We start from the raw sequence: 16,204 nt of genomic DNA, 5'->3' as shown, positions 1-16,204 counted from the left end.
CATGTCAATGGAAGATGAAGCACGAACCTCAGGATAGCTCTCAACAATCATTCCTGCACATGAAGCTTGCAGCACACGTTAGCTGATATGAGAGGTACCCAAACATTGGTCTGAGTCTTCCAAGTCTCAGAGATTTTTCATAAATCTCAATTCCTTTCTTACTGCACATCTCCCAACACCTCATTTTTATTATACTAGTGCTCCACAGTCTCTTTCTTACCTTAAGAACACAAGCATATAAAGCTATTTTCCACTTTTTCTATTTTTTTTTGTCAACATTAGAATGGCAGGCAGAAGCAGCAAGCACCTCAATTAAGGTAGGTGTCAGAGCTAGCTGGGTTTGAACTAAGCATTAGCAATACGAGGGAGTGGCAGGCAATACTAGTTGGAGATTCCCTTCTGCAGAGGAGACACACACATCTACTGCCAGATAGGCTGGTGAAGGAGGTTTGGTCTGATTCATCATGTTAGAGAGATTGCCAAGGGCTCTCTTACCCTTGGACTATCAACTATTAAACTACTACCCCTTATTATTACTACCACTATTGCCTTTTTTTTTTCTTTTTTGTTTCCCTAACTATTACTATTACCTACTCACACAGGCACCCATGCTATTAACAAAGGAGACCTGGAGCAAATCAAGAGTGACTAGAAAACTCCTGTGGCAAAGAAGAACATGGGACCCCAGGTGACGTTTGTTCTCCTTGTCCTTTCACATGAAGGGGAAAAGGCTTGTGGAGACACATCCTGCAAGTTAACAACTTGCTGCAGGACTGGCACTGCAGGCAGTGTATTAATTTTTATGGCCACAAATACCCCTGAGAAATGAGGGCTGCTAAGCTAGAGATGGGATCCACTTGACAAAGCGGGTTACAAACATCCTCATCAAATCTGGTGAATTTGATGCCTTGAGCACTTTAAATGAGAGGTCTATAAGGGAATGGTGATAGAAGTTTGCAGTTAAGGGAGGGAATAGAGATTCAGACATGTTAAGTACATGGGTCAGGTTGGTGGGAGGAAGAGAGACCATGGCAAGGATAAAACATGTTGAAAGGGGAACCACCTCAAGTACCTGTACCCAGAACTACAACACTGGAATAACCAAGACATGTGGGATAGCTCACATGAATGGAGCTTTGTCATAGACGCATGCAGGCTTTTTAAGAAAGCCAGGAAGGAAAGAACAGCAGGTGAATTGCCCTCTACCTGAAGGAGCAGCTGGAACACACAAAGCTGTTCTACGGGACAGACAACAGGTTGCTTAAGAGCTTGTGTGTGGGTCAGGATTAAAGGAGAGGTCCGTATGGGCAACCTCACAGTCAAAGTTCATTACATATCACCTGATTGGGGTAAGAAAGCAGATGAAGTCTATTTCAGCAATTCCAGAAAGTCTCTAAAATCACAGAGACTAGTTATTGTGGGACACTTTAACCTCCCTGACATCCACTGGGAGGGCAACACAGCAGGACACAAACAATCTAGGAGGCTTCTGGAAGATTTCAAGGAAAAACAGATGCTAAATGGGTCAACCCATTTGATACTTTCTTGGAATTGCTTTCAACAAAAAAAAGGAAGAACTTGCTGGGGATGGGATCAACGGCAGCCTTGACTGTAGTGACCGTGAAACAGTGGAGTTTAAAATCCTGAGAGGAGTGAGGGAGGCACATCCAGTACAGACGCCTGCGCTTCAGAAGGGCAGGCTGCCTTACTCAGTAGGTAGAATTCCATGGGAGCCAGTTCTGAAAGGCAAAAGAGCTCAAGAAAGCTGGCAGGTATTTAACTGCTTCTAACCACACAAAAAGTACACCCCAGTACTTGGGAAAATAAGCAGATCAATCAGCAGCTCTGCCTAAGGAGGAGGAAGCGAGAACAGTCTACCAAGGGAGGAATACAGAAATATTGCCCAGGCATGCAGCGTCCCCGCTAGGGAAGTCAAAACTAAACCAAAGCTGAAAGAAGGAAGGGACTTAAGCTCCACATGAAAAGCTTCTACTAGTACATGAGCAGTAAAGAATGAAAAAGGAAAATAGGACAGGTGATTTAGTGACAGCTGACACAGACAAGACCAAAGTACTCAGTGTTGACTCTGCTTGGAGCAGAAGGCTGGATGACTGAGGTCACATCCAACACAAACAATTCTGTAACAGCATTAAAGATCGATATGAAGCCGAATCACATAATGACAAGAATACATTTTCTCCCAGCTTTCCCAAGTCTCACCTCCATCAGTTTCCACTCAAATCAGGAAGATTCGATTTCTTTTCCTAATATGCTCCTCAAAACATGAGTGGATCAACTGTGGCATCTAACTGTTAGTACGTGACAGGCAGACATTTTACCAAGCTGAGTGGAGATCTGTAGTTGTTTTTGTTAGCAGGGTTTCATGGATAAAGTTTCAGACCTTTTTCAGACTTGTTTTAACACACCAGAAAGATGAGCATTCCTCAAGTCAGTTATCCTGCTTATTCAAAGATGCTTAGCATTAAAATACCTGATTTTTAATTGCAGCAAACAAATCACTGCAAAGCTTAGACTCAGAAGCATGCAACAGATTCTCAAAAAGCAACTGGAAACCATCAACATACAAGTGCAATTGGTCCAAATGCATGTATGTTGTTCTCCAAATATTTTGCAAGGAGAGCATGTGCCATATTCCTTCCCAATTCCAAGAGCATTGCAAACTATATTTGCATGACTGAACAAGTTTTTTTGCATGATTTCTGAAGGGGTGCGAACCGGTATACCATCTTTAGAGAAGCTCTATTTCCTTCTGAGTACCTGGACATACCTCCAAATACCACTCAAGTGGAACATAGCTTAGCAAACTACATTATTAATATTTTTAAGAACAATCTAGGGAAAACGAAATGTTTGATAGAGTTGGATGGAAACTGCTCTCTAGTGTAAAAGAATCTTGAACACAGGAAGCAGACAAAAAGTTAAAATGGAGCAAAGCTTTCTCCATTCCAACACAGATACAAACGGAGCTGTGATATATACTAACAAATAACAGAAAGCAAATTTTCATTAGATGAATTATTTATGCATTTAGTATTTTCTTATTTAAATTTAAAAAAGTTAAAAATTTAGGATACACTGACATTCTGGATTGCTGGCTTACACAAATTTAAGTGTAAATTTAAACTTGGCATGACTGTTTCTGGCATCAGACAGTGCTGCGTTACAGAAGTGTTATGCAACCCAACAGACAGAGTCCCTCCCTGAACGGAGTTGGCTGGAAGAGCAGAAGGTATGACAGCTGACATACACTGAGGGGGCAGGAGAAGGGGAGATGCACCACGAAGGCAGGACTGCCGCCAGGTCCTAAGTGATGTCTGAAATGGCAATCACTAAGAAGCACAACTGCAAAGACGCACAGACTGCTTCTACACGGGGTAAGAGTTGAGTCCAGAGATGTTGCTCTACCTAAAGCCATATGTAATCCATCTGCAATCTGCATTTGCACAGTACTTCAACTTTACTAGCAGGCTGTCCAAAAACCATCTTGTTTGCCAATAACTGCTTGTAAACAAGGAACAGCTGTAAATACAGAAATGCTTCTCTTCACAGAATGAGGCCTTAAGAAGTAAATAACAATGACAACCAGAAATGCATGTTAGTGCTTTGAGATATACGAGCTATAAAATTCACTTAAGAGATGCTCCAGCTTAGACTGTTCTTTCAAGCACAGATTATAGCTGCAGCTGTGGTCAACCTTTTCACTTGACAGACTTCAGTCTCAAGAACCAACTCCCCCACCATCCTCATTTTACTTCTGAATATGCCTCGCATCCAGTTACTCTCCAACCTTTTTCAGCTAGCTCTAATGATATGATAAAGCAAAGTTCCCCAACTCTCCCCTTTCCCACCTCCACTCAGACAGAAGTTCTATGTCTTATTTCAAACCGCATTTCTGAAATAAGGCCCTGGAGAACTGAGGGAGTCAAATTTACACCCTTGGCAAGTAGAGAGTACACACCGAGGTAGGTACACACTGAGGAGTGCCCAGCTGAGGGAAACTTCTAAGTGCTTACTGGCACAATCTAAGACAAACATAAGTCTCCTTCATGGCTGAAATCCCCACAAGAAGCCACCATCTCAGTCTTCTCCTGCTTCCTCACTGCACAAAACTTCAGTATCCTCAAGTGATGCCAAAACAAGTCTCTGCAAGGCAGCGTGCTCCTAATGACATAAGTGGATCAAAAGTTGCCTTTGCAAAAGTAAAGGGAAAAGAATATTTGATATTACTCGTTTTAGTGATTTTTACAGCACCCAGAAGCTGAGTCACATCAGCACAGCCAAGATGACCACAGCCAAGAGTTTGCTTATGCTGTTTTGCCACAACTTATCATAACTGACCGCACCACAAACTGAATCCTAGCTTTACCGGGGGACCCTCAAAGGCCAGAATGCCTAGCTTCAGGTTTGGGTTCTCACAGTTTCCAGCATCTTACCTCCAACAGCAAGAGCAAGGCCCCATTACAGTCATAGCTTTCTGGAACTTGGGCCAAAAATGCTATGCATCTTTGGCACATCTAACTTTCCACATGTCATAAACCCTACAGCTTCTGGCAAGCATCACCACACCACAAAAAATCCTGAAAACATTGTGTCCCTGGTCCTGATGAGGTTTGACACAGACTAAGGCAGGGTTAACCCGACTTCAGTTTCTGTAAAAGTTATATCAGGCTTCGGAAATTCAGGCTAAGCAACTTGAGGGGACAGGGAGTGAAGGGAAAAGAGTCAATTCCAGTTTTTCAACCAGCTCTAGTCATACTTATTTTCTCAACCTCACTATTTTTCCACAGGACACATGACATGGAACAACACAACAAAAGGTCCCTAACGAGTCTTCTTTAACTTAGTAAACATTAAAGGAACAATGACAAGAAAGAAGAAAAACATAAGTTTAATGACAAAAAAATTAGTTGTCTTCCCTTTAGAAAGCAAATTCAACAGATTTGGGGACTTTTGATGTCAGAAACTCTAAAATTCTCTTTTATAGCCGAAGTACACAGATATTCTCATCAGATGTTTCAAGACAGAATCTGAAATAGGTGTTAGCTCAATACACATTTTATTAATTTAATCAGGCACCTAGGTACCGAAGAATGCTTAACCTTCCAGCAACCTCACCTGAGGTAAGAATAAGCAAGACGTAAGGGAAAGGAACAAGCAAGCAAGCAACAGGCAATGAACTACCAAAAGCAAGATAATCATGCAGCAGTGAATAAAACAAGAAAAGAAAAAATGGCACAGCATTACTGCACCTGAATCCATAGTAGGTATGTATCCGAAGAGCAGGTTTGGTTTTAGTATGTAATAACTGTAGAACTCTGCAGAGAATTCAGATTTTTACGATAATCCGCTGCTGATAAAGGCAAACGCAAAGCTTTTTCTAACAAAGTACTGTCCTACTAATATCAAAAGTGTTAAACAGTTAATGTTTAATATTCTCTACAGCCCACATTTTTCCCATGCTTGACACTCTGGTTATCATACAATGCTACAATACAAATTTCATAGAAAAGCAGAGTTACTAAGTAGTAAAGAAAAAAAAAAAAAAACAACAAAAAAAACCCATGCCATCTTAGCAAAAGCATCAAGCACTTATAAATCTAACATTTCGAAAGCTATTGACATAACATACTACATATCCCTCTACTTAAACCTCAAAAAGGCCCAATCCAAAAAGGTTAGAAAGAAGATAAAACCTTGCCTCTCTATACTAGCCTAAGTCTACTAGGCAGAACACCGATTAATCCCTGAAGACAGAGATTTTTCAGACAGAAGATGTTTACACCTGCATTTCATACCTCCCAGGATAGTGCTCTCTAAGGTAATCAGAGTCACACATCTTAGTGAAGCCCTTCTACTATGCAGAAGAGATACAGTTTGTGGAGCCAGAGAAAGTAAAGACAACCCAGGAATAAAAGCACTCACCTAGAAAAGAAGAGATTTGGCTCCCAGTCCTCTGTCTCCTCCTTCCTAGTTCATTTAGTCCCAGACTAAATACAGAAATAGTTCGGGAAACTAAATCCACAAAGCAATTTCTGGAGAAAAGAGCTTGAGTTTTATATGGACACTTAGTGTTCGTAGAGGCAAGACTTTAAATCCCTCTCACATTTCATCTCAGCTTCCTTACAGATAGCAGAATGAAGCTGAGTGACCAAACTTCCCAGAGCTTGGTCTGGTTAAGTTTTCAGGACACTTTTTCTACAGGTGGTGCAGCTAAAAGACTTATGTGCACAGAGGAAGGTTCTGCCATAAGCTACAAAGAGAAGGCTGATGAAACAGCAGGAGCGCTTAAAGCAAAATACAGGAAAAAAACTGCATGTCAGAATAAGCCTGGCAAAGTTCTACCACCTGGACAGTCAACTCTGCTGCTGCTGGGTCTAAAACAGTGGGTTTGCATTTCCACACTTCACTTCCTCTGAGCAACCAGGGGGAAGCACCACTTTTCTGAGGCACACTTACTGGGCAAAGTCTCCCAGTTGCACTCACCCTTAAAGTAACCCATGTGACATTACTTACTTCTTCAAAGCATGGATCTACTCTCTCCCTGCCTGACTTTTCTCTTTTCATCTGCTCCCACAATTAAAGAGGGTTCCACTACTAAGTCTTATATTCCCTTCTACTGTCTGATCTCCAGACTCACAGAAGAAACATGGTTTTCAGCAACAACTAAAATCTGACCCGTTCCAAAACCTGAAGTTTTGCCACTCTAAGCTCACAATTTCTGCAGAACAGCTCAAAAACACCTATTCCCCTTCAGAATACCACAAACACCACCTTAAGGTGATCTGCTTTGAACAGAAGCCAAAGCTGAAGCAATCCTGCATTGGTCTAGCCTGAAAAAATCTAAGAAAATGCATCAATTCAACAATAACCGTGAAGTTACCGAGTATCTACCAGAGTTCACCTGAATCCACAAACCCTCTGTCAAACTACACAAGAAGGAAAAAAAAAAAAAAAAGACAAACCCTAAGCCAACAGGAAACAGGCTAAGCACTTCTTCAAAGACAGAAAAAAAAAAAAAAAAAACGTTCTTTCAGTCTGGATGTCCTCAGACAGCATTAAACGAATAACTACCTCTAATTCATGTAGTGTTGCATACCCATGCCCCAGTTTACAATGTACTGCACAATTAAGTTAAAGTTACTCATCCTCCCAATCTAACAAAAAAATTCTTAACTTTAAGACTTATATAAACAGACCTACAAATAACCCCGACCCTGCAAATACATAGCACGAGCTTAATTTCATTCCCAACTGCAATTCACTGCGATCAGCTGGAATAGTTATGTGACTAGAAAAACCTAAAAACCACAGGCTAAAGCCTTACTGATCTTTTACTTCCCCCCCCCCTTTCGCTTCTTCCCTGACATCATCTTTGCCTTCAGATTCTATCCAACATCCCTTTCCTTTTACAACTGTCCTTGTCCTCCTTCCTTGTTCAGCACATTCTTGAAGCTTTTTTGTTGCTAAACCCAAAGTCATCAGCCGAGTAGCCTAGCAACTGCAGCAGTTAATGACCTTAGTGGAGGGGAACGTGCTTATCAAGTTGAGAGAGGGAGCATTTGTATTTCATTACTGAAAGAAAGGATACTTTGGGGGGAGGGCAACATAAAGGGGGAGGGGACATCATAACAAAAATTGGGATTAATCTTAAGCACAGGAGTACTGTTTAGCCCAACATTTACAGGAGATCACTACAAGCTCCGAGTTTTAATGCTTGGTCACATTTCAATGATCCAGCGTGACCTAATTCAACCTGCAGTATTAAGGGAATGACAACTTGAATACTTTGGATTTGCTGAGGTCCTGCCCTCTCATCCTTGGATTTGATCCCGTCACCTCCCTTTACGCCAGGATAACACTTTATGCAAAAAGGCAGAGTGCCAGAACAAAGAGTTGACTCCACTAAAAACTGACACTGCACAGGAAGCTTTGCTTTTCCTCTCCTGGTGGGGTTCTGCGAACGAGAGTCCCCCAAGCACAACGTACGTGGCCCAAGACAGAAAAGCTGCGAGGCTGCCCGAGCCTTGACAAGGGTTTGCTTAGGCTGCCAGGGAGCCCCACCCGCAGAGAGCCATTTCACATCACACCTACACCAGCCGGGCTGCTGCCAGCACTCGCTGCTCCGAGCCACCCAGCCGCCACCAAGCCCTTTGAATTCGTCAACTCGCCCAACAGGAAAACACCACACTCCAAAAAGAAAAGTTTTCTTTTGTGTCAGCCGAACGGACTCACACAGCAGCTGCGCGACACCGCTCTGGCACAAGGGAGGGCAGAAGGAACCCTGTGCCATCGCTGGAAATAGCAACACCCTGGAGGACGCATGAAGTTACACGAGATGTAACCGCATCACATCGGTAATGCGGCTAGGTGTAATGTGAAACTGCTCCTTCAGACTGCACTCAAGAGCCATTAAGGAACCATCTATAATAGTATTAAGAAGTGTAAAATGAAATGAGGGCCAACCATTACAAAGACATTTTTCAGCCAAAGCAAAAAAAAAAAAAAAAAATAAAATCAGAACCCAAATCCTGACATGACTTATTCACTCAAAAGCCTCCCTTCTCCTCTACAAAGTCTACATCAACGGCATGAGTTGTTTTTGCTTTTAGCCCTGCAAGTCACTTACTTTCCTACTATAAACTGATACTGAAGGCTTACACAGTCACTAAGCAATCAAGTCACACGATTTGATTTTTTTTTCCTGCCAATTTGATGGCATTTAAAAGGAAACTGAATGAAGCAGCCCACTTGCAGTGTGAACGTGTCAGGCACATCTGTCAGTCAATGCATCTGGGAGTTAAGTGCAATCAAATACTTAACTGAGCAGCCATATTATTTTCACTTGAGTAAAGGGGTTTTGGCTCTTCCAAGCTACTGAACAAGCAATGCTTTTTCCCAGCACATGCAAGTTTTGCATTAAGATTGAAAATTATTTCATTCAGTAGTACAGGGTTGGGTTTTTTGGTTTTGGGTTGTTTTGTTGTTGCTGATTTTTTAAATAAAAAGGTGAAGCATGACAAAGAGAAAGAAGTGGCTGTCTGCCTGCTTTTGCCCCCCCCCCCCCCCCCCAAGAAACAGCCAGAAAGGAATAAGCTCAAAGAATTAGAATATCCACCCTAAATAGCCACAAAGTTAACTAGTCATTTAAAAATTTAGGGAGGCTTTAAAATACATATATACACACACACATTATTTTTACATGCCTTAAAACAACTGAGATGAAACATTCCTTGTAGCTTATGCTGTTAATACATCTAAAAGGAAGAACTAAAAATGCAGGATCAGTGAATATGTGAAATTTCAATTCCCTATACAAACTGCACAAGTTAAAACAATTGTGAATTTATGAAATTCATCCTTCCTTCCACGCACACCAAATATTTCTTGTTGATTAATCATCTTTCAACATACTAACTGCAGGTTTTAGCTATAGGGCATGAAAAACATATCTATTAAAAAATGTATCAGCAAGTGGAACTGCAAAACTTGTGACCATCCAGTACTTCAGATGCTTCCTAACAGTTCTTCTTAACTGAAGGACACCACAGCACTGGTGAATGGCTCCAGCCCACAGCCAATAAAGCTCCAAATCTTGTCTCTCTATCACAAGTTTTGAATATATGATCCAATAAGTGGGTGACATTAAAAAAAAAAAAAAATCAATAGTAATATATTCCAGCTGAGTCTCTTTTGTTTACAACTCAGACTTGATCTCACCAAGTTGGATCAGGAAAAGGAACAGGTAGAAAACAGACCTTATTAAAATTTAGTATTTTCCTGACTTTGAAACTCCCTGAACTGGCTCGCTATGAAGCCAGATGAATGCAAGGTACAACATAAAATGGGATGCAAAAATAATCTTTGAGGTAACATCTAGCCATTCGACTGATTGCCTGATGTAGCGATATAGTCAGACTCCCCAACGAAGCTCCCCCCAGGCCAAGGTTACACAGACATTTCTCTCCTATGGGAGAACACTGATAAAGCAGAAAGGCTTTTCCGCTTAATGCTCTTCTGCCATCCTTCCTGTCACTCATTTCTGCCCTGTACCAGGACAAGTTGCCGGCAAAACTCTTTCTTGTTTCAAATCCCGCAATCTAACCGGTTAAAAAGATTAATGAAAGTTTTAAGCAGCCTCAACTCAGACCCATTCACCACACACTCACACAATCAGGGCAGTTGTGCAGTAAAGGAAATGACCAGCAAGGATGCAGGGGCTGCTTATGTTCAAGCTGCTACTGAAACAGGTTTCCACAGAACTATAGCTTCGCTGCCGTTTACTCCCATGGCAACAGGCTGAAGTGGCTCTTCTTATAACCATCCCCTAAAAGATGCAAATCAGTAAAAAGAGGAATTCCCTAAAAAGAAAGAAGACAAAAAGAAAAAAAAGAAAAGAGAAAAAAAAGGGAAGAGCCATCATAAGCTAACTGTATACTTAGCTAGCAGTAACTAAATTGATGGGGGGGGGGGGGGGCGGCGCATTCTTAGAAGCTGGCGAGCCACACAACTGTTGAAACTTCTCCTTATTTATAGTTTCACATAGCATCTAAACGCTCCATGAAATGAACCAGAGGTTGCAACAAGAGCAAAAAGAGATTCCCTGCCATTAAAAGTTTATGAATGCATGCAAGCAACAAATTATTAAATTAGTTAGGAAGTATGATGGAACAATACTGGCCCCAAAACCAAGTTCCCTCATCTGTACAAATCTCTGTGGGCACTGTGGCAAACGCTCCAACACTGAGGCAGATTCAAAGATATTGACAAGGAATTTCTTGAAGCATGAACGGAATCAGTAGCAAAGCATACTAGTACTCGTATGGAAATACATTTTTTGTAAAGCAGCAGTAGAAGCTAAACCAGCCATTTAGGAGTGGTAGTTTCATCTCTATATTAAGTGTACTCGGCTTTGGAAGAGGCTATGACAAGCACTGGAAGTGAAGGCAGACAGGCAGCTGAAGTTTGATGCAACGCAGGGAAGCCAGCGCGGGGCGGGGGGCAGTCAGAGGAGACCAAAGCAACGAGCTATAATAATCTTTGCAGCAGCATTCTGAATACATAAAATACCTCCTGATAAACACAAGATTAGTTAAGGCAAAATGACTGTAATTCAAATCTCATGGTCAATGTCACAGCAGTAACTAGTTGATAAAGTCATTTCTAAAATAAATTCATACTTCCTGAAACACTAAGATCTGGGACACCTAGGAAAGGAGTCCTGAACTTCAGATAACTTTTAATGTCAACGGACACTTAAGAAGAACTTGAACCCTGCAAATTGTTACAATTACTCTGCAATGGGTGAAGCGTACCAGGTTTAACAATTAACAGACTAGGATAGGAATGATGATTTAACTCCTGTGGTAGTCAAATTTCTCCTAATTTAAGCTTCTGTAAGATCCTGTTGCATGCATAAAAACATGAACAGGCTTAAGTTCCTTATTATACATAGCTGACAAAGTGTACTAGCCACCAAATGCTGACTTACCATGTCTGCATTAGGTGCTAGTCCTGCATGCATGTTATTAGAAATACTTTGCAAGTTTTATGAATACCACTTAATGATAGGGCAATAACCACAGACTTTTCTCAAAGCTTACCTGAACTTTATTTTTATTTAAAAGCTTAATATTCTATTAAAAAAGCATCACACATTGCAGAATCTCAATACAGTACAAGACTACCTCCTACCACTATTGTTAGGGGAAAAAAAAAAAAAAAGAAAAAAACAACAACAAAAAACCCCCACCACCACAAGAGCAGCAATAAGAGATATCACTACAGACTAAAGAAATTCCTGCCTAGTTATTTACCTTGAAACGCTACTCAAACTCTTATCTTCAATTTGAGCATTTCTGTGCACAGCATTACTATTTTGTATAACATATCTTCTGAAGGCTAAATGTAATCACTTTTTTATACCTATACAAAGATAGATACTAATCTGGCTATGTTAACATTTCATAGTTTGCGTTCTGCCATTACACATTTTTAAAAGTTTAACAGCCATAGGTCACTATCTTATTTGTTAGATCAGGACCACAAGATAGGCAGCTATATTTATTCTCAGCCTTCTAAAACCCTACACAAACTTGAATTTGCTCCAAATGGAATGAGATGATTTCCCCAACACTGTATAGCCAGGAAAAGGTTACCACTATGTACACAGTCCCCCTGAAGTCACAGCATAGGCAAACACGTGCTCAGCACCACTGACAATGAGAAACAATAGGCTTTCTTTATATTAGCCCTTGAGATGACCATGCATTCTGGAAAGCTTAGAATTAATAACAAAAAAAAAAAAACAAACAAAAAACAAACCACATACACCAGTTTACACATCGATAAGACCTAACAAAATCTGGCAGCACTTAACATCACAACTGAGCTTTCCTCTTCAAACCAGAATTCTGTATTGCCCTGTGGAAACAGTTTAATATCAATTATCTCAATAAGGTATTTCAAGATCTGAAGAGGTACATCATTTCTATTACCCTATTCCAGGATTCGTTGATGACAGCTATACAGTGTTCATTTAAGTTAAACAGAATTTCCACATTTTGGGAATCCCAAACTACTTATCATAGAATCATAGAATACCAGGTTGGAAGGGACCTCAAGGATCATCTGGTCCAACCTTACTTGAAATGACTGATCATACTCGATTACAATACACACCAAACAGCCATCAAGTTCTCACCACAGCCTTGGAGTGCATTCTTAGAGAAGAATAAGTACAATTAGAAAAGCTGTTATAAGTGCAGAAATAGCCACCCCAATGTAAATTCATCAGAAGTCTGCAAGACAGCAGAAGACCGAATTTCACTACACCAACCTGTTTTGTGGTCATCTTCCAGAAGCGCCAATGCAAGGAGAAACTGCCACAAGTTATTTACCAGTTGCACAGCCATGTAATACCGAGAGTGCCACTAAAATTAATTCATTACTAATTACAAAGATAGAGCCGAAAAGAACTATTCTCCCCTAGTACTCTGAAATGTTCAAGGATGAACTCTTCCCTTCCTACAAGGGAAAGGAAGTTCCCAATTCAGTTATTTATGACTGTGAAATTGACCTTAAAAGAGGGATTAAACCCCTGAGCAGGGTTCAGGGACAGCTTAAATCCAAACACTTTCCTATTTCAACACATAATTGTATAGCCCCATTGCCTGCTGAAGGGGTATTTTGTACAGTCAAGATAAGACTCCTTATTTATACAATATCAGTTATTTTGAATCCTCTACTTTCAGTGAAAGTGAAACAAGGAAAGTGAGTAATACGGGGGGGGGGGGGGGGGGGGGGAAGAGCTGTGAAAATAGCACATAGCGCAAACCCTAACATACCATGACAAATTATTCCAGTACCACAAACCCAAGTAAAGACTTCAGCACCTAGACAATCCTCCACTGCCAACAGCGTTCACTCAACTACACACAAACTAGCTTCCTTCCTCTCAGTTTGGTCCATACAGGGAACAGCAACTTACTGATATCCGTTCCCTCTGTGAAGGAAGTAATGTCTACCTGGAACGCAGACCCAGTAATATTATTAACTCAATCTAACGGAGGAAAAAAACACAAGCAAGCTCAGATGATGTATCAACTCCTATGATATACAGATTATTGAATTATTTCCTTCAGAGGACTGTGAAATGTATGTGTCTTTCAGGGCACAGTCATCCAATAACCATGTAAAAGATATTCTTAATCAAAACACAAATATATCACTTTCTTTACGAAGTCATCCAATTTCACAGTGAAGTCTGAAGACACCTGTATACTTCAGTAAAGTTGAAGTGTAAAATTTTGTTCTGGTTTTACATTTCATCATATATTAATTATTCCTAGCTTTATAGTATCATAGCCCTTGATATCCTAGCAGTGATCCATCTTGTTCGCGGTACATGCAATAATTCTACTCACAACAAGCTTTTTTCGCAGCTTTAGTTACATAAAGTGTTTCAATATAAATCTTAATCACTAACCTGGTCAACTGAATACTAGTAACTCATAGTTCTTAGCACCTGTCTTGTTTCTAACTCTGCTTAGAGAAACAGAGTTAATGCTGAACTACCGATAACCTTTCATGCAGGAGATCAGAGTTCTTCCTTCCATCATAGAGGCAGAATTTTGACCCCATGAGTAATTTCCCAAAACAGCAGAGACATCAACAAAGGCATTAACATTTCAACAGGAACAAAAACTGGCCTCCTGACACCGCTGATACACATTTTACTGTGAACCTGAACCTCCACTGGTGTTTTCTCACCTTTTGTAGTTTCACATAAGTTTGGGTCAACTGTAGTGGAAACTTTTTTTTTTTTAAAGAAATTTTTAGGAAACGTTAACATGGTACTCCAACTGAGTTCATTACAGGAACCTAATAACATCTCATGTTTGAGATGAAGAATATTTGCCTACTTTTTAGCAGCCCAGGCACAGTTGCTTTGGTTTTGGTTTGTTTTTTCTTTTTGTTTGCCTGTTTATCTACTCCTTTGTTTTCTCTCAGCAAGAAAAACAAACGAGTTCAGATCCATCTAGTACAACTCCCTTCCCCCCAGCCTCAAATTCTCTCATCTTTTCTCCTCAGAGTTCAGCCATCGAGCCTGGGACAACTGGGCTGCGAGGGCTCTCTAGAAGCCACCCGGCCCCTTCCACCCTCTCAAAACCAGGACCGCCCTTGAAGTTCGATCCAGATGATACTAGGGAGGTACTAAACGCGCAGGGCTGGTTTTCGTTGTTTGGCTTACTTTAATTTTTTTTGTTCTTTTGACGCCGGTGCTCACGCGTGGCGCTTACTCCCCGTCCCTCCCTCCCCAGCCGCTCGCCCCGCCAGCCCGGGGAGCGGGTCGCCCCCAGAGGCGGGTCGCCCCCAGAGGCGGGTCGCCCCCAGAGGCGGGTCGCCCCCAGAGGCGGGTCGCCGGGAGCGACACCGAGCAGGCAGCACGGCACCGTGACGGACAGACCCCGCCGCCGCCTGAGAGAAAAGGCACGCCGCGGGAGGCAGACGGAGCCCACGGCGGGGCGGATCGCCCCCAGCCACGCCGAGGGCTGCCCGGGAGGGGGGCGGGCAGAGGCAGGGGGGAGGAAGGGGAAAGACACAACCGCGGCAGCGGCCACCCCGCCGGCGGGCGGCGAACAAAGCCCAGGTCGGCCCCGCAGCGCGCCCCAACCGCCAGCGCCCGCCCGGGCACCGCGCCTCAGGCGCCGCTACCCGGCCGCGCCCGCAGGCGAGCAGGGACCGAGCGGCGACGCCCGCCCGGGAGAAGGGCTGGCGGAGACGGAGCCCCCCGCCCCGCCGCGTCCCCCGCCTCACACACGGGCGGGGCGGCCACACGGGCGGGGGGGCGGCGAGGCAGGCGGCCCCCGGCCACCCGGGGAGAAGCCGTGTGGGCAGCAGCCCCCCGCCCCCTCCGCCCTTTCTCCCAACCCGACAGAGCCGCCGCCGCCGCCACCTCCCTCCCTCCCGGTCCGGTCCGGTCCCCTCCCCTCCACCTGCGCCCGGCGCCCACCTGCGGAGCCGAGCAGCACGAGGGACACCGACACCACCACTACCAGCGGCGGCGGCGGCGCCATGGCGCGGCGCGAGCGGCGGGCAACCGGCACCGGCGGCTCCGTCCCCGCGACTCCCGCGGGCACCTCCCCCGCCCCACGCGCACCGCCCAGCAGGTGAATCACTCCAGCCGTCACTTCCGGCCAGCACCCGCCCCAGCTCCCCCAGGCCGCCGCCGCGCGTGCCCCCGCCCCGCCCCCCCCCCCCCCCGGACCGCTCGGCGGCGACCGCGCCCGGCACCGGCATCGGCATCGGCACCTGCCGCCGCCCCCGGCCCGCCCGGGGACGGAGCGGGGCCGCCGGCAGCCCCGGCGCGGCAGCACGTGCCCGCCGCTTCGGCGAGGGGCAGCCGGCGAGGAGGAGCGGGGCGGCGCCTTGGCCCGAGCGCCCGAAGCGCGGGGTGAGCGGGCGAAGCGTGTCCCTGACCGCCGAAGCGACGCCCGGGCGCGGGGCGGGCGGGCTGCGGTCGCCGTCCCGGCCGCGGAGGCCGGGCACGGCGCCCCGCGGGAGGCGCTGGCCCTGGCCGTTGCCCTGGGCGCCAAGGAGGGGTTGGTCTCCGCCGCACGGCTCGTGCCGCGTCTCGTGCTGGCCTTGCACAGCGCGCGCGCGCGTTTTGAGTGGAAGGTCGGGC

At 44.2% G+C, this 16,204-nt stretch overlaps 1 protein-coding gene across 2 annotated transcripts in view; it reads right to left on the bottom strand.

Moving 5' to 3' along the window:
- Positions 1-15,677, bottom strand: part of CXADR (CXADR cell adhesion molecule) — a 37,757-nt gene extending 22,080 nt beyond the window's left edge. For both annotated transcript variants that reach the window (XM_087758500.1, XM_087758499.1), the window contains exon 1: positions 15,533-15,677. In XM_087758500.1, coding sequence (XP_087614626.1) covers positions 15,533-15,596 — 64 coding nt within the window. In that variant the 5' untranslated portion in view covers positions 15,597-15,677. The remainder of the gene's footprint in view (positions 1-15,532) is intronic.
- Between the last annotated feature and the right edge of the window lie 527 nt (positions 15,678-16,204).

Source organism: Nipponia nippon, unplaced genomic scaffold (assembly GCF_047370975.1).
Source record: "Nipponia nippon isolate SJK-2023a ecotype South Korea unplaced genomic scaffold, ASM4737097v1 scaffold_2, whole genome shotgun sequence".
Lineage (NCBI taxonomy): Eukaryota > Metazoa > Chordata > Aves > Pelecaniformes > Threskiornithidae > Nipponia > Nipponia nippon.
This window is presented reverse-complemented; position numbering and strand designations above follow the sequence as displayed.